The following is an 18738-nucleotide window of genomic DNA, read 5'->3' as shown; positions in this document are numbered from 1 at the left end:
GGTGTCCCTGCCTGTGGCAGGGGTTGGAACTGGATGAGCTTTAAGGTCCTTTCCAACCCAAACCAGTCTATGATTCTATTATACTATTTCCCTCTCAAGCTCGCACACATCCATCTCTAACCTATGAGGCTGCCTAATCTTCCCCTGAATTACTGCCTGACTACCCCCTCCTTCAGGGAGCTCTTTTATCATTCCTTTGCTCTCCCCATCTGCAGGGGGTTTGGAGTTTCTCATTACCTTTATTGCATCTCAGCAGTGGGCTTCTTCCTCCCTCAGGAAGGAGGATGCTGGCTCACAGCACACCTCACATCTGGCTCTGCTGGAAAACACAGGATCTTTCCTCCTTACTCCATCCTCGCACATTCATTACACATTTTGCATGGTATTAGGCAGGAGAATCCAAACCCCTCTCCTGCTCCAAATACCCAAACCACCCAACATTCAAATCTGCTTTCTTGGAACACCAATAAAAATCAGCACAAAGTCGGTATTTTTCATTTTGAGCAAAGTTTCACCAGTTCCAGCAACCTTAAAACCTCCAAACTTTCCAACCACTTCTGTGTCTAAGCACTTAAAAACCAAACCTACCGATGGCCTCTTGTCTTGCTTTGACACCGAGATGAAAACAAGGGATGAAGGTTGAGGATTTATCACCTTAAAAGAAGAGGACAAGAGATGAACAGTACACAACAGTGCAGCTTTTTCTGTTATTTTATTGATTATTAGTGAAGAAAAATGTAGATTTCATCTTTCTCATGTGTTACAATTGCTTTCTGTGGCGGGTGGACAGCCCCAACTCTTTGTTTAGAGGCTGAATAATACTTCCCCATTGCATGATTAACTTCGACACTCTAAGTTCTCATATGGTATTGCTTTCTCCCTCTGGGTATAGAAAATGGTCCATGAAGTCCACGTTTTGTTTTTCCAGAATCAACTGTTACTCTATCTACTGGTTTAAGATACATTCAAATAAAAAGATACTTAAATTCACTTGCAATAAGTGCACACATACAACAGCAGAGAGAGCTGATGACATTTTACTGAAACATTGTAAGTTCATAGAATAAATAGAAGTCTGCAAACACATGCAGAAACTGCCCCATGTGTTTTTCCTTTCTCAAACATACCCTTAGTGTCCATAGCACTGCTGCAGTAACTACTTCATTCAGATAAGAGACCAAACCCACCCACCTACCTCTCATCACAGAGACTAAAAGACAGTTCCATTTATACAGGAAGTGATCAGTGCTGATTTAGTAACAGTCTGGTACAAACAGTAATCACGGCAAGTACGTGTAGTGGGATAACGGGAACAAACAGGGAGCTTGGTTTAGATGCCACAAGAAATGCAAGGAAAAGAAAGTGGATATTAAACGCTCTCCCTTCACTCCTCTCCATCTCCCTTCTGAACAAATGCTCTAGAAACAAGCTCTTTCCAGTCCATTCAGTTACAGGATATTCCAATTCTCTCTACAAGCAGAACTTTGGGAGAAACAGAAGAAACTCACAGTAGAAACAAGGCTTGCTTGGGCTGTAACTAAAGGCTGTCATGAGGCCTTCTGCTTCCCTTCTGATAAAGCAGGGGGTTCTAGGTTTGGTATTGGGAGGTATTTTTTCAGTTTAAAAGACTGTGAAATAAAGTGCTTCCCACCTTTATACCTCTGCTAAGGTCCAACTGGGCATGAAGGAGGTTTCTCTGAAAACAGGTAATAGGTGGGGATATTCTCACCCTAGAGACCAGTGGGCAACTGCGAGCTGCTCTTTCCAGCTAGTACCATTCCATAACTAAATGGGCTTTGTGGTTCCTTGCCAAGGTTTCAAGGACACACATTGTTCTAACACTGCTTTTGCTACATGTTCTTCTGCAACATGCCTCTGTCAATCTGTTCCCTACTGTTGACTTGGAGGAAGTCATTGCCACATTCACCTCCCAAGTGGTGAAAGCTGTTCTCTTTGGGGGCACTGACAGAGCGTGTTTCAGAGGCAGCACCACACAGTAAAGCATTTTCCCCTCCACAATCCAGTGCAGCATTGAGAAAACAGAACAAAAACCGAAAGAGAAGTCGCATGGAGTGTGTGTGTGTGTGCCACAAGGAACAGGAATATGTTGATACTGCAGGTACCCAGCAGGCGTGTCGACCTCAACACAGGATTGCTTCAAGTTTCTCATCTTGGGGAGGAGGAAAAGACAGAACAGAAAAATGCAGTTCCATCCATTCAGGCATAATAGGCAGGCACTCCAGTAACTCATCTACAGAAGCAAAATTAAAACTACCATGTTAAACTGAGTGCTTTTTGCTTTAACGAAGCACAAATGCTCCCATGCTTCAAGTGATGTACCGCGAGGTCCCACGTAACACATTCAACAGCTTCCCATGCACCTCTGACTCAAGTTAGGCTAGCTACAGGATTCACGTTGTCCTAGTCAAGTTACTTAGTGTTGGTTTTATTCTTTTGTGGCTTCTTTCAGTGCATCTTAGAAAAGAAACTTTTCAAAAGGTTAGTGAGTTACCTTTAATAACAGCAATCATAACACAGAGCCTCTGCACTCAACTGAGCAGTAAAATAATCCCATTAGTTACAACCGATCTGGTACATATTTACACATTTTATACAAAGTTTACACATTTCTCCCATTAGGCACGAAGTTGATTTGTCAAACTCAAGAGGCAATGAAGGGGTGGTGGGGAGAGGAAAAGGAGGTCGGAGAAAGAATCAAGAGTACTTGTATTTAAAAAGACAAGCTGTAAAAATGAAGTCCTTCACCGTAAGCTAGTTTGCTTCGGGAGCTTGGTTCCCATGAGGATCCCCGAAGTGAGAGACGTTGGGCCTTTCATCTGCATGCTGGAACCCACCATGGTGGGGAAGCTCCGATTCCTTCGGATGCCAGTGTTGAGCTGGATGCCCCCGATGGCACTGGTTACGGCAGGGCAGCCCAATGGGAGACCGTCTGGTGCCAGGCCTCCAGGAACAAAGGCCCTCACTGGTCCTTGTGCCCCACAGAGAAGAGGTCCCTGGTCATCAGTTAAAGGAGGAGCCGATGTTTGCCCTGAACTCACAACTTTGGCAATACCAAACCTCTTGACTTTGTCCACGAGATTAAGGTTGGAAACAGACACGTCAGTCTGACTCTCACTGTTCCTGATGTTCTTTTTATTCCTCACCTCCTTCAAGATTGAGCTAGCAGGCTTCGAAGCCAAGAAGTTGTCGTAAGGTGGGCTGGTGCACTTGAACTCAAAAGATGGAGGGGAAGAAGAAGGTGTCTGCATAGGTGAGTTGGGAGGAGTGGAAGGAATGATGGCCATCTTAGGGATGTACGTGTTCAGGAGGGTGCCTTTGCTGGCTCTGTCCCAGCTCTGTGGATTGTACACTGCTGCCGAGATGCCCCTTTCCTTCAGGAGCCACACCAGCCCCAGAGACGTGCTCATCGTCGTCGTGGATTCCCGGAGGTTAGTGAAGGATTCGGCCAAGCTCAGGCGCCGCGGGGTGCAGGGGGTGGCCACCGGGGTGCCTTTCAAATTGCCAATGCTGCCACCAGCTGGAGTAGGTGCTGGGTTAAGGCTGAAAGCAAAGGAGCAGGCAAATTATTCTCTCCACCGGGGAATTAAAGCTTACTTTGCAAGCGAGACTGTTAACTCCCAGCAGGGTCTTTTACCCAATTTGAGGGTGCGCACAAAACGCCAGTTCCCAGCTCCTCAGAAATGTGATGACAAGTGCAAAAGCATCATCTCTTATAAAACACATCTCCACACTTTGCATGCTTCACCACCCCGTCTCGTGAGATCAATGCATTCCCCAGCACCCACCATCACATTTCTGCTGGTAAACAAAGTGACAGGTTCCTGACCAACACCTTCAGTTTTTCTTCCTGATCTACTGGCTGTCACAACTCCCAGTTGCTTCCCTGAGACAGGGATACAGGGAGGACTTGACTAATGGTGTAAGCAAGACAGATTTACTTTGTGGTGTCACTCTGAGCACAGAGCTGCTAGTCTTTAGTGCTGCTGGGTCATAGCAGAAACAGCAGCAAGGGAGGAGGGGAACATACTCATTACAGAAGCATCCATAGCAAAACTGTTGAAGTTGGCACTGTCACCAACACATGCTTCTGTAAAGTCAAACCCTTCTTATGTTGAATTCATTTTCACTTACGGGTAAGGGGATGGAGGATCTGAGTTTGGATGGAGATGCACAGTGGTGTGAATTATCTTCAAAGGTGATGAGAAAAACCGCTTCGAGCTCTTTGTCAGTTGGCCAGCGGGTAACTGACGGCAGCAAACCAAGCATGCAAAGAGCCACCCTACTGTTCATCTGGTGAAACATTCATTTCTATAGTTTGAAACACTGCTAGCTTGTTCCCCAATTCCAGTTCTTTCTTCTAAACTACATACAGGCAGTGGACAAGAAAGTATTGAATGGGCAACACTCTGCACATTCAGAGCAAGTGACAGACATGAAGTAGATGGTCTTAAGGTCCTTTCCAACCCCAACTATTCTATGATTCCATGACATACTGATGCTTAGTGCTCTCTTAGGGCGTTTTGTTTTCTTAAGCACACTACTGATAGTTATGAAGGGTTGGAAATTCTTGTATAATACCAAATTGCATTCATTCTGGCAATCACCCTCTCCCCAGAAGCTGCCCATCTGACTGAACACAGAATCAATACAATTCCAAAGCCATCCCAAGTTCCTTGTGCCAAGTTTGAGATCTCGAGGGTTGAGTGTTTCTGTCACTACACCTTGTTCCTAAGAGATCAGGTTAGCCACAGCATGTTTACCTATGGATAATCCCCACTCAATTTATGGAAGTCCAAGGTACATCATTCATTGAACAAGGTGTGGTGCACTTGGTTAGTCCATGAACAAGGCATGTGGGACATCCTCAACACTCCAAATTCATGTCTCTTTGGGAGAATCCCAGGGGTTCCATTCACCTTTAAAAAAACCTTTCCAACCGTGCTCAAATGATGGGTTTTGCCACACATACACACATGAAATATGTAATTCCACAGCTGTATTTCCTAGGCATGGATTCGTCCCCTTTAACATCATTTAAAGGCTCTTGAACAAGGCAACACTTGATGCTAACAGACAATTCACCGACCTGAGAACTCACCACTGCTCAAAGAGGGAAACCTTCCCCCTCATCTTGCTAGGTTAGCAAGTAGAAGACACTGGGCAAAGAGGCAGACAAAAGCCAAAGCCAGTGCAAAGGAGCAGGAAAAGCAAGCAACTGTGAGGGGAAGGAAGAGGGGAAAGAATGGGAACTCCCCTTTTCAGCAGAGCCATGCTCTTGGATGGGCTCAGCCATAAAATGCTACTTAAAGTTGGGTTTTCTGTACTAAGAAATGCATCAAATAGCCACATGGAGACAATCTGGCTGGATTTCCATGTATAGAGAAGACACGGGCCAATGAATGAATTGCCTCCTTTTTGTCCATATGGCCAAATGAGCCTGGAATTTGTAGTCTGATTTCACCTTACATTAGTGAACTCTGTGAGGTCAGACACCCTGCTTTGAGATGAGCTTTGAGATGAGCTTAGATCATCACCTAATGTTATATAAGGCACTCCTTAATAAAGGAAATATCAAGCTGATGCTAGGAAGCCCCAAGTCAGGTCTCTCTCCATGGACCAAGATGTGACCAACATGATCTCAACAATGATCTGGAACTTCTACCATAAGCAAGTGAAATTGCCAAAGGACTTTTACTCTGCAGCTGTGATTCAACAAGAGGAATCCCATCTATTCCTCCCTGTAAGCTGTAATGTAAAAATGTCTGAGAAAACACAGAAGTACAGAAGTCTTAAAAAGCATGAGGGAGGGAAAAGGAAGAGAAAGAAAACTTCCTGCATGAACTGATTTTCTACAGAGCACGATCAAATACATTTTGGAAGCCCAGATACAGGGTGTTCATTATCAGGCTTCTAAGATGTGCTAGCCACAGGATTAAAACTGCAGCACTCCAATGGCTTATTACCTCCAACAGCTTCATTCTTTTCCAGATTTCAGTTGCACAGATATTCAGATTAGCAGTTCTACTGCTCTGTCAGCACAGAACACACTACAGAGCAATTCAAACCCCCAGACATCCCTGCTAGAAAGCAGTTGTTATGCAAGTGCTGCTTTATTGTTTGTTTGATCATTTTGGCATTACTTTAACTGGGAAATAGTCTCCCCATTAAATCGACCGACGCTGCAGAGCAGCCTGGACAGAGACACAGAAAGACTCAAACTGGCCTCAGCAACTCAGCCCAGTGACGGTTTCAGAGTTAGACTGGGAACAGAAACACACTGAGCACCTCATTTGGCAAGAGGAAATTTAGTCAGGTTAGAGCATCACCTGGGTTAGAGGCTAGGTTAAAATGCAACCAGGTAGGCAAATACCAAACCTCTTTGGGTTAGCTGGTGCCACACACACTGGCATTCCTTGGACATGACCCTGCCAACACAGATGCTGCCGGCAGTGTTGCTCACCCCCTGCCATGCTGGATCATAGTGTGTGCCCTATCCCTCCTCTCAGCATAAGGAGACATAATGCAGTTTCCTCGTCCTCCTCACATGACCTGTGAAGAATCGTTTACAGTTGGTAAGGAAGAGCTCCTTAAATATGTCTGCTGAAAACATCACGCTCTTTATTTCCCTCTTCTTCCTCCTGAATGAATGATGAACTTTGGTTTAACTAAGGCAGCTGAAAACATACTGCATTTAGCTGTCAGTATGGCTCCTTTGGTAGATTTAGTAACCAATGTAATTAAGGAGTTTATTATGACCATAATCAACAGCAGTTCAACAGTAATAAGAAAACTAAAACAGAACTACAGCCATTTAAAAGGCTCTCTTGAGTAACAGCGTTGAGAAGACAGAAAAGAATAAATTCAAACCAGACAGGCCATGATTAACTATGTTCAAAAAAGGAAGCAGAAAAGTTACATGGACTCATTCAGTTCCTTTCCACCTCACAGGTTTTCATATTCAGTAATACCCTTACTTTTCATGCACTCCTTAGGCAGTCAATGCCCATCTCATGTCTAAAGAAGTCTACACACATCAGCTCTGAATGGGGACACACACAATGGTACGCTCCTACACAGGAGCTGCAAGGGGCAGAGAAAGCAATGAGGCATTGTCCTTCTGAACAGATAAAACATCCTTTAAATACTGATTTGCTAAGAAAGGAAAGTTCCCTCTTTAGGTATGAAATTCACTCCCCCACTCTGGTTCTCAGAGCTTCAACTATAAGGCTATCCAGTTCCCTTCTGTGGGCATGTACTGCCTATACACGCCACCTGCTGTTATTAAGCCAGTTCATTAGTTCAATCTGGCTACTATGAACTCATTTCCAACAATTAACACCAAGGAACAAAGCAGACAACTCCCCAGTTTTGACTGAGGCATGCTTCCTTTCCCTCTCCTCATGTACTTCCTGCCTTTCTTTACCTGAGCACCCCTTTTTCTTCTTCACCAAAGATTCATATTTACCTCCTTGGAAAAAAAATCACTCCTATTTTTGGTGAGACACCCCATTCTGAGCATTCACACATGAGGACTACAACTAGTTTGGTATCAAGGGTCTCGTTTGGATATTGGAATCCAATTTCATTATTGATCCTGCAGTAGTTTAACCACAGACAACAAAAGTTAAGCTATTTTGCTTGGCTTTCTCAACCATTACACATGCCTCTGAGAACATCAGGTTTTGAGGTAACACAAAATAGGAGAAATAAGCTGGGGAGCGTTGTAATTCACCTACTGCTTTTGCTTATCCCGTTACTTCGCATTCGGTTAGAGGGAAAACTGATGGAGCTGAACGCTTTGCCATCATGGGAAACCCTTACCTTGGTGTGACTCGTGTGAGCTCATCGGAGGGGTGCAGAATGCGGCAGGTGGTGAAGGTGAAGGTGGAGTTGGTTTGTGACATGCACTTCCCAGGATGAGGTACTACATCAAAAAAAAGCAAATTCTTTGCATTTTACACAGAAAAGGGGAAAAACCAAAGTTCCATGTGCTGGTAAGACAGATGCAAGAAGTGATGAGTTACCTCGGATGGATCAATGCAAGCAAAGTGAACGCACAAGTGATACAGTATTCCAACAAACACTTGTGTTCCAGAACAAACACATCCAGGACTCCAAGGCCAGTGCTAAAAGGGTCTGCTGAAACTTGTCCATGAGCACTAACACTGCAGGTAAGCCTTGCTCAAACCAGATTCAGGCAATGCTTGAAGTGCTAGGCCTCATCTAAACTAGCAACTTGCATCAGTGGGAAGTTATAAGCAGCAATTCCTAGTACCAACTCAAGAGCACTAAGATCCTCTGAATGCTTTTGCATTTCAGCTTTTAGATTGATCCACAACAAGGTATCCCCATTACTTCTCAGTAGTGGATCCAGCTTGCTAATGGGCATATAGATTGTTGGGGGAGAGAGGATGGACACATATTACTGTTTCTGTCTCTGCCTTTTCACATCCACAGGAAGGAAAGTGGTAGTTCTTTGGATCCACTACTGCCCATCTGTGACATTTCTCTTGTGCATGTGTTTAGGTTCTTTAAGGCCTACCCTCAGCTGCATGACATAGCAGGGTTTGAATATTTATTAACAGTGTAGGAAATAATGTTCCCAACAAATGTGGCTGTAAAGATGCCACTCTCAGCACATCAGTAATTTGGGGAAGAAGCAATACAGCTCAATTTAAAAAATGAAGGACTTAGGCCAATTTCCTTCTTAGTAGAGATCCTTCTGTGGATATACTAACCTGCTATAGAAGGCAGCTGTGGCTATTGCAGAATAGCTACAAAACTTAAGAGCCATGCATCTGAAAAGCTGGTTGAAAACCACCCAGGGTTAAATATTCCATCAAAGACATCATGATTGCATAGGTTCTCTTACTTAGTAACCAAACTCAGCAGTGGTCAAAAGACATGCACAAACAAAACCCATGTGCAGCTCCCTCCCTCGCCGTCCTACCCAACCCTCTGTGCCATTCCCTGATTAAGCCCCGTTTTAATATCACAGTACACAACTATTCAACACATTGCAAAGGACAGACAGACCGACCAACTAGACCAGACACCACCCTGAACTTCCAGAGATGCTTAAGCAGAAGCAGAGCAAGTCTTAATTGTGGCTGTGTTCCCTTTTTCATATAGACAGTATCACAGCTCCAAAACAGCGTGTGCAACTAGGTACTCCTTTAAGACAACATCTAAGCAGTGTGTGAAGGGAGAGCATGGGGAGTGTGGAGAGTGGAAGCAGAGGTGGCTAAGCATAAAATGTGAGGCTATTTAGCACTGGAATGTACTGCTGTACATTAAAGAAGGGTATTTCTAAAAGCCTACTGGAGTGTTAGGTTAACACACTCAAATGCTAGCACAGCAGGACATAATAACAAGCTCTACTTCACCTCCAGAGATGGTAATTATGCTGCTTCAGGAATCCAGTTGCTTTAGAGGTTAGTGTGAGCACTATAAAAGCTATTACAAGGGAGCACAGCCTAGCAATCATGATTCTCTCCATATTGTAGAGAGTTAAAATCTGGAGAAAGAGCTCAAATAGCTAGACATGAAAAAATCGGTTAATTGGAGAAAACAAAGGACTTCAACATAAACCAGGCAGAAACAAAGCAATTATCCCTGGATGATGAATAGAGGACAGAATAAAGCAATGCTGGTTTAAGATTGCAAGCTCAACCCAAAGCACACAGCTGGAACACAGTAAGTGAATTTTCCCCATTTGTGATATCCATTGGGAATCCCCCCAGACTGGAAACAGGCACATTGAAAATACACAGCTGCGTTAGCAAAACCAAGACTCATTGCTCTTAATGAGTCAGCGATAGGAGAAGGCTGCTAAAAGTAGAGAAATCACTGATTGAAATAAGAGGAAATAAATCAAAGCTATTAAAAAAATCATCCATTTCCAATGATGTATTCCACCCTCAAATACCACTAAAAAAGTCCTGTACCAGCTTCATCCTCCATCAGTCAACAATGGGGTGTATCACATTGCTGTAGCATTTTCCATCCTTTGGACACAATACAAAGAGAGTGAATGAGAATCTGTGGCTGTAAATGAACAAAGTTTATAAAATAGAAACAAAATGATTCATTCCTAACCTAGTAATTCCCATAAGAATGGCCATCTCCTGAGATGGTATAAGGTTGTGAGGAAGTGATAGATGAGGTTATAGTAAGCGACTATCATCACATGTACATATGGCAAAGTGTTCTTTTAAACATAAATACCTGCTTCAAGTGACTGTCTGAAACCAAATGTTTTATATGTTTTATTCTTTTTCAAAGCAGTAGATTAACAACGAGGCTTTGGATCTGTATGAAACAATCTGTACATAATTCAGTGCTTAACAAACTTTACAGGAACATCGTTTTAATTCCATCCATCAAGAAATCACAAGTTAAACCGCTGGTGCCTTTTTCTCCTAAATACAATTCAAGGTAAACCTTCGATTGCTGCTGGACCATGTCTTGTCTCTCAATAATCAATGATTTTTTACCTTCTTTTCTCAAACAATTTGTAGGCATTTTGGGAAAAATGTAAAGCATTATAGCTGGAAGAGACTCTGCCCTGTAAGCACACACACTGTTGTAAAAACATCGTTTAAAATACTAGGGAACCAAGCAGGTACCAGTCAAACTGAAGGCAGAGAGCTCCATCTTCTGGGAAAACAGAGTTTTCCCCACTCAAACACAAAGCTACAGAGCTAACTAAAACTTGGATGCAGCTGCAGCACTCATGAGCTTATGGGCCATTCTGCTTGCTGCAAACAGCAGAACAGAGATGGTTAGGACATGATCACAGGCCCAGGGAACCCTCAAAAGGTGATTTTATCTGGGTTTTCAACCAACTGGTGCAGAGGAAGGTATAAAGTTACAGGAAGCAAACTAGTGGCCACAAAAAGGCATCAAGACAGAGTCTGAGGAAGATCTGGAAGAGGTAGCTATGCCAAAACACCATTAACTTTCACACCATTGGTTCCAAACTCAAATTTGCTGTGATGCCAGATGGATAGTGAGGAAGCAGAGCACAGAGTGGTCAGTAAGTCTTTGTGTTTTATATAAACACCTATTGTGGTAAATACAAATTTATTCAAAAATGAACTTTAAAACACAAAAATCAGAAATCTTCAGGGTCTGACTTGATCCAGACTGGCACAAAGGTAACATTTCAGTCCAGCTCTGAAACAAGCCACTCTGCTCATCATTTCTTTGGCATGTTTTAAGAAAAGGAGAAAACCTGGTTCCCAGTGACATTTGGGGATTCTCTTCAGCACTGGCTGGCAAGGCAGGGAGAGAATGACAATAAGGCTGGGAGAGTCCTTAGAGCAATAGATGGTATATAAAGCATTAGATGTTTATTTTATTGCTGAACAGAAACAGGACCACCTCTGCCTGCTTTGGGAGAACATAACCATTAAGAGGCACTTTCTTTCTCCAGTGTGATCGTCTGGAATGCAAGCTATGGAATCACCTTTTGCCAGTCTATGTCACTAACTCCATTCTTGGGCAAGGTGGAGTTCCTGAAGACTAGGTTACAGAACCCCATTAGGTTCCACAGGACAAGATAGCTGCTTCAGGTACTCTACATTTAGCAGAGTTCATCCCCTCTGGGTGACCAGAGGTGAGAGATCTGATACCCAGTGCTACAGAGAGCACACACAGAATGCTGATGAAGGATTTTCTTAGCTTTCCTCTGGTGATTGTCTCCCTCTCATATGTTTAAAACCATGGAGCACAGATGTAAAAAGGCTTCATAGTATTCAATGTGGCTTCAATATGAGTTGATGCAGCCCAGGGCCCCTCAGATTAAAACTGCAGCATTCTAAAAGCCCATACAGAAACTGCTGACAGACTTTTCTTAAAGAATTAATGTGAAATAGTCATGCTATTTGAAAATAAAATATATGTAAATAGGCATCAAAACCTTAGCTCTAAGAGTTACAAGAGTCACTGCTTTTCTGTACAATGGTAACCTCTTAAAAGCACGTATAGCAATGCTGGTAAAAGCAACTCAAACGTAAGACGTTCATTATGTGGTTTTTTGAGCTTAGGCGCCTATTTGGAAAGATCTCCATGTCATGGTTAAGGTCTAAACATGAAGCACAAGAGGGCTGACCTGGTAATGCTGTGCACATGTCTGTTCAAAGCAATCCATCAGTGGAACCAACAAACACAAGTACCAGTTTCATGCACCCAAGGCCAGCATGCAATTAAGCACATGCTGAATCAAGCGTAGCCCTTCCATCTTCAGAGTGAGCACATTCACAATGTTACTAAGTGCTCTGAACAGATGATGGGTTTGGTTGGGTGCTTTCTTTTTGGTGAAGGGAAACCTAAAAGGCAATGAATTAAAAAAAAAAACAAGAAAAAAAACCCCAAACCAAACACCCCCAACAGACTGTATTTTATGATACACTACAGTTTCTTTCCAATAATAAAAATCAAAAAATACTGAGGATACAAAAACCTTGTTCTTCAAAAATGACTTGTCCTAGATGGTACTAACATGACTGGCATCCTACAACTTCTTTACCATTTCAGTTACGTTGACGGTCTACACAAGTGATATATAAATTTCAAGCTAATTCCTGGGTATTAGGCTAAAACTGTGATTCCAGAATTCACAATCTTCCATAAAGTTGCTCCATCCCACACACAGTATGTAGCAGTGAGAGACTAAGTGCAGGTCACAAAGTACACACGTGTTAACTTCTGAAATGCTCAGTGCCATAATTGGGATACAGACTGCATCTATGGTGAGGAAGTTATTTTATACACCAGTGGATACTATAGGTTTCAACACAGAGACAAGAAAATTCAAGGATCATTTAGAATGACTTCTGACTCCACCCATCACTCAACAAGAACCAGCTGATAATGTGTTCTGAATGCATTTATTTTGGCCACAAGACACTTTGGGCACTACCAGCAATCTTTGCTTTCCTGGATGTTCAGATGTTGACTTCTCTTGGCCTCATGTACTCTGCATGCCCACAAAATGACATTAAGAATAGGACTTCATAGTACTCTGCCAGAGAACATCTCATCTCCAGAGCAGAAATGGTAAGATACAAACCTCAAAGCATGCATATGGAATGAAGCAGACAACTGCCCAAAAGACTTAAGTTAATTTACACCTCCTGGAAATGGTCCTCGTAGGCACTGTATTTCCAAAGGCATTTTGTTTTCAGGTTACAAGACCTGCAGCTCCAGACTGGCATACTCTGTGGTCTTCCAATAGCAACTGCAGGGAGATACTTGCTAGCTTTTATGAACTTCTTGAACTAGGTTTTTCCACAATGGAGCTCTCCTGGATTACAAGTGTAAGCACTAAAGATGGCTTCCAAGATATTTCTCTCCTTCCCTTTATTTACTTCCACATTCACAGAGCTTATTCTGTACGTTGCCAACTGGCATCTCCTCTGGAATCATGGAAGCAATGAGGTCGTAACCTTGTGCTTGTGACAGTGCTCTAAGGAACCACAAGGCCACACACACCCCAACCTGCATGGCATTTCCTACAGAGAAATCAAGGAGAGGCAGAAAGAATGCTTTTTCAACACAATAGTTAAACACAAATTCATAAGCTAAACACACATCTCTGCTCCCAAAAAGTATTCTTTAGTGGATCCTAAAAAGCTCTGCCATATTAGTGCCTAGTCTGAAAACATCCACAGTTATCTTTTCCTTATATAATGCCTGTCAAATGGCTTCAACAAGCAGATACAGGTGTGCCTTGGCTTCACTGGAGCAATGCAACCACCAGGATACTCCTAAATCCTAAGCAGCGGGGCAATTTGAAGGAAGGATGAAGAGTGAGAAGTTTTCAGTGCGTTTTGTTCATTCTACACAAAGTTACTAATTTCAACCAGTTTATCCATTTCTGTAATATATTCAAATTCCTCAGCAAACATTACGAGATGAAATGAGAAATTTCATGATTTTACCTACATTGCCAATTTATTATGTAGGGAACATGCTTAAGAGATAACTAGAGTTATCCCAGGCAAAATGACCAGTAACCAGGGAATATCCTGTTAATAAATGACCTGTAATGGGAGTAATGATGTTAATATGCTGTTAATAAATGACCTGTAATGGGAGAAAGAAAATGGAGGGAAATACTAGTCTTTCTTGCCAGTCTAATACTAATCTTTCTAACCACAGCACAGGACTACATTTAATTTTCTGCTCCAAAGAAATAACTCTTCCAAATCATTACCCACAGATGTTTTGCTAATACATTCTTAAAACGCTCCAAAGAACTGAGCTGTATGTATATCCTTGTCTATGTATAGTCCCTGACTATAAGTTTCCAGATTTTCTACATGTTCCTGTGTTGAGTATTTGTACAGTTACAGAATTCTTCACCTGAACTGTAATCCAAACAGCTGCTTTTGCACAATTATAGTAACCTGAGTGCACCAAGAACTGCTTATTCCCCTCCTCTCTGCAGCAATGGATTTTAAAATGAACCACATCTTCTGCTGAACCTTTTATTCTGTAGCCTTTGATTATTTGTCCATGTTTCCTAAATCTTCAGCTTTCCTAGCTGTTGTTATTCAGACTCTTCAAGATCATAAAAACACTGATAATATCCAAAACTGTACACAACTCCTGCAGAAGCATGATTTATTTCCATATTAATACATAAAAATAATATAATCATTACTCCTGGGCAATAGATCTCATAGAATAAATAGAACTTTGGCCAATGTAAGGGTAAGTTGGAGTGTTTGAATGTTCAAGCATTGGAACATGCTGCACAGGGAAGCAGTTGAGTCACCATCCCTGGAGGCATTTAAAAGATACGGTGCTTACGGACATGGTTTGGTGGTGGATTTTCAGTGTTAAATAAACATTGGACTCAGTGCTCTTAAGAGTCTTTTAAGCTTCATGTTAACACAAGTGACAGAAAAAAGTAGTTTATATTCAGTAGTTGAAAGCACTGATCTGCCATTTCAGCGAGTTGAAGACACTCTACATTCATGAAAGTAAGAGAATTATGATTGTCTAGCCCTGAGACAATCTAATCTTCTAAAGACCAGCTAAATACTAAGTTATTTATTCCAGAAAGGAGGGGGAAGGAAGTGTCTTCATTGAAAGGCATTCTGTTATACAGAAACAAAAAGTCTGAAGAAAAAGGAGTTCTGGTATGTTTTTTATTCTGGACTAAATATAATCCTTTATAAGTAGCAAATCTTAACGAAGACTAACACCTCTATATAGATCATTAGAACAGAACAAAACCCCCCAAAACAGTGACAAAAAAAAAAAGAAACCACAAACTCTAGCCACATCTATAGTCTGAGAACCTATAACCTTGTGCAATTGTAGACTGCAAATGTCAGTTCAGAGAATCAAATAACTCATGTGTCACTTAAAAATGCTTAAGTCTTCATACAGTATAAATAGGAAGTATTTAATAGTGTGGTGGAGAGGGAATGAAGGAAATGATATTTGTCAAATGTCTGCATAAAAATATCCTTCTAATTATTTATCTCAAAGGGAATTTAAGAACAGGTGACGGTATCTGAGGTAATTGAATTGAACTTGCACTTGGGTTTAAACTTAAACAGGGGACATTGAGATGAGATCTTAGGCACAAGCTCTTCCCTGTGAGGGTGCTGAGGCGCTGGCACAGGGTGCCCAGAGAAGCTGTGGCTGCCCCATCCCTGGCAGTGTTCAAGGCCAGGTTGGACACAGGGGCTTGGAGCAAGCTGCTCTAGTGGAAGGTGTCCCTGCCTGTGGCAGGAGGTTTGAACTGGATGAGCTTTAAGGTCCTTGCCAATTCAAACCATTCTGTGATTCTATTTCTTTGCTTGATTTTCAAGGCACTTCCATTTGTTTCAGAACAGGCAACCTGGATGAACCTTTTGTCATCATTTAGTCTTTGGTTTTTCCCAAGGTACAAAAATCTAAAGCATAGCATCATGTCTTAAGAACACTCAGAAGAATCTCCGCACTATAAGCCTACAAAATATATATCATCTATGCATTATATACACTGAAAAGAGTGCACTAAACACATAAAAGTTACATAAGTGCCAAACAAAGCATTGTGAACAAACCACTTCCTTTTAGCAGCCTTCTCTTATCAAAATAGAGTAAAACATCAACCACAGATGCTGTTAACTGAAAAAAAACCACAAAACAAACCAAAACAAACCAAAACCTAAAAAGTCAAATTAAAAGATTATTAAAGAAAGGATTTTTGAGCCAATGTTAGAATGGTTATGTTCTGCACACATTAACGTGCAGATGCTACACACAACGCAACACTATGGATGCTGTTCTGGACAGATGTGAGAATGGCCCAGAAATCCATATCCTGTAAAGATGTCAGTTTTACTGGACTTAATGAGTTTCCCTCACCAGACCCCTCATCATCGTCAGCCGTGGACTCCTGCATCTCCTCTGTGAAAGCCTGAGATTGGCGGGGGTTATTCTTGTTGTCTGAAACAGTCACTTGTGCTTGTGACCTCTCACCTGAGGTCTCTGTGTGCTGAACTGGCGTCGAGGTAGTTAGGCCCTTGTAAGAAATGTCACCTGTCTCATCTTCCTCATAGTCATTAAGGCAGTACACTTCATCCAGGTCCAGGTCCAAGGTCCTGAAGCCCTTAGTGACAACCCCAGGCCTTGGGTCCAGGATGCCGCCCAGATGAGGCTGAGCCAGCTGCTGCCAGTGGTGCAAAGTGGCAGAACCTTGAAATGGAACAAGACAGACAACCAAAATAAATCAGCCATCAATCCAGGACCTGAAAGGCAGAAAAGCCCACTTTGCTCATCCAGAAGACCAAAGGATTGGGAGCTCCAAACCTTTAATGTTTCTGGCTTTAATACTTCTAGGAAGATGTGCTGAAAGGCAAAACTGTTTCATTTGCTCTTCAGCACTTCCACGTTAACAGCAAATAAACTGATTGCATCAGCACTTAGATAGGCAAAGACTGGTGGTAAAATGTGGCATACTTATGTACATCCTCTCCCCATCAATACTCTCATCCCCCTAAATTCACATGGGTAAGCACGAGCAGAAGGACTTTAACAGTTGATCTGAACACCATCGCAGAAAGCTCTAAGAGGAATATATACCACATATTCCCACACTAAGCTCACACTAAGAAGATGCTGAAAACGTGCCCAAATTTACTACTGGTGTCTAACAGGACAGCATTCACATAGATTGCACAGCAATTTCAGCTTCCTATGTTAGAAAGACACACAAACTTTAGGCACATGTAAGCAGATACCTCTAACCTATACATCAAGCCTATCTCTAGCCAAGCCCCTGTGGTACAAGAACTCAACTACCATATAACTAAATACTACCATACCTGTAGCTTCATCCTTGGCAGAAAAATGTTTGGAGGAAAGAGGTGCATTTCACAGAGAAAAGCATTCAATATTCAGCATTCAATAGGAGACAATGAGTCAGAAACAGCAATATATCAGATTAAATTTCCCTTATTAAAGATGGGCCCACTGAAATTAGGGGAGGGTTTATCTGATTCCTCAAGAATGATAGAACACTGCTGACAAGGGCCTACATTATCCTATGTGCCCACCAATCACTACTGTGTGACTTAAAACTACACATCTCCGGTCCTATGGCACAAAGAAAACACCTTTATTTCACTTCTACCAGTTCAAATCAGAGCAGTTTTTGTTATGTTGTTCTTGTCCCGTCTCCCCAAAACAGAATACTGACTCACTCACCAATGTGGCACACAGAGGTCTCACCAATATTCAAAGACCAAGAAAGCTGAACTTGTTGCATGGTGTATGTAAAAATCTAAACCACTGTAATAACTAGGGAACCCCATGGGATGAGAAAACTTGTCATTTCATAATAAATATATTGCAGAACAGGAAGCTTATTGTAAGTGGGGAGGGAACAGGGATAAAAAAGTCTTTTGAAGGATTTGGATCAGTGAGCAGCATTTTACTTAAGCATATATCACTTTTTGAGATCTGCAGGTTTTAGCTCAGAATAAATGATCTGCTCTCTCAGCTTGAATACTGACCCTATCCTACCCCTCTCCTATATAAAGTTTTGAGAGACTAAAGAGGATTGTCACACTTGAGGCTCAAGAAGTAGAGACCATTACAACCCCCAAATAAATAACTGTAGGGAAAAGACATCCCCATAACTTGTATTTACTTCTGAACTGCCACAAAGGCCGAGGTTTTTGATTCTATATCTGTAAAACGTTCCAAAATGTGGAGAAGTGCCAGATATTGTCAAGCCTTAAGCAAGGAGTCGCGTTTTGCTGTATGACAATACTCTCAACAATTAACAACAGAGACCAAAATCTCTTTCTGTGATGCGTGCATGTATAAATCCTGTTGCTGATTAATTTCTACATGCAAGCTTCTGTAGATGTCATCTTTTTCACCTTAAAGCTCATCAAAACTTATACTCAGAAAAATCTCTGCAGTGTACAAGCACTTAATTGATAATATATTAAAACTTTCCCATGGAAAGATATTCACCGGAATACCTGCATTTACAGTTCTACTGACATTACATGTCATTAGTTTCTTCTGCAAACTGGACATCAAAGTGGCCTGAGTTTCATCACAAAAAGGAGGGAGTACCCAAGTTTATTCTTGATCTCATGAAAACATGTGGAAGGAAGATTTAAGTTTGCCATACAGAAAATCAGCATTGCAGAAAACAGCTGTCAGCTCCCTCATGATTATGAGAAAAACCCAAAC

The 18738-nt window shown here is 42.0% G+C and overlaps 1 protein-coding gene across 7 annotated transcripts in view; it reads right to left on the bottom strand.

The window, feature by feature from the left end:
• Positions 1-698: 698 nt before the first annotated feature.
• TRAK1 (trafficking kinesin protein 1) overlaps positions 699-18738 on the bottom strand; it is a 126784-nt gene continuing 108744 nt past the window's right edge. For 4 of the 7 annotated variants that reach the window (XM_061373142.1, XM_061373144.1, XM_061373143.1 and 1 more), the window contains 3 exons: positions 16396-16725; positions 7843-7945; positions 699-3561 (listed from right to left, as the gene is read on the bottom strand). In XM_061373142.1, the coding sequence (XP_061229126.1) occupies positions 2763-3561; positions 7843-7945; positions 16396-16725 (1232 nt within the window). In that variant the 3' untranslated portion in view covers positions 699-2762. Of the gene's footprint in view, positions 3563-6483; positions 6571-7842; positions 7946-16395; positions 16726-18738 lie in introns of all 7 variants that reach the window. The other 3 variants (XM_061373140.1, XM_061373145.1, XM_061373146.1) reach the window with 2 other exon arrangements.

Source organism: Neopsephotus bourkii, unplaced genomic scaffold, assembly GCF_033783945.1.
Source record: "Neopsephotus bourkii isolate Nb327-2 ecotype Australia unplaced genomic scaffold, CSIRO-AGI_Nbou_v1 NB_1629, whole genome shotgun sequence".
Classification (NCBI taxonomy): domain Eukaryota; kingdom Metazoa; phylum Chordata; class Aves; order Psittaciformes; family Psittacidae; genus Neopsephotus; species Neopsephotus bourkii.
Note: the sequence above shows the minus strand (reverse complement) of the source record. Positions and strands in the feature narration are given on the sequence as shown.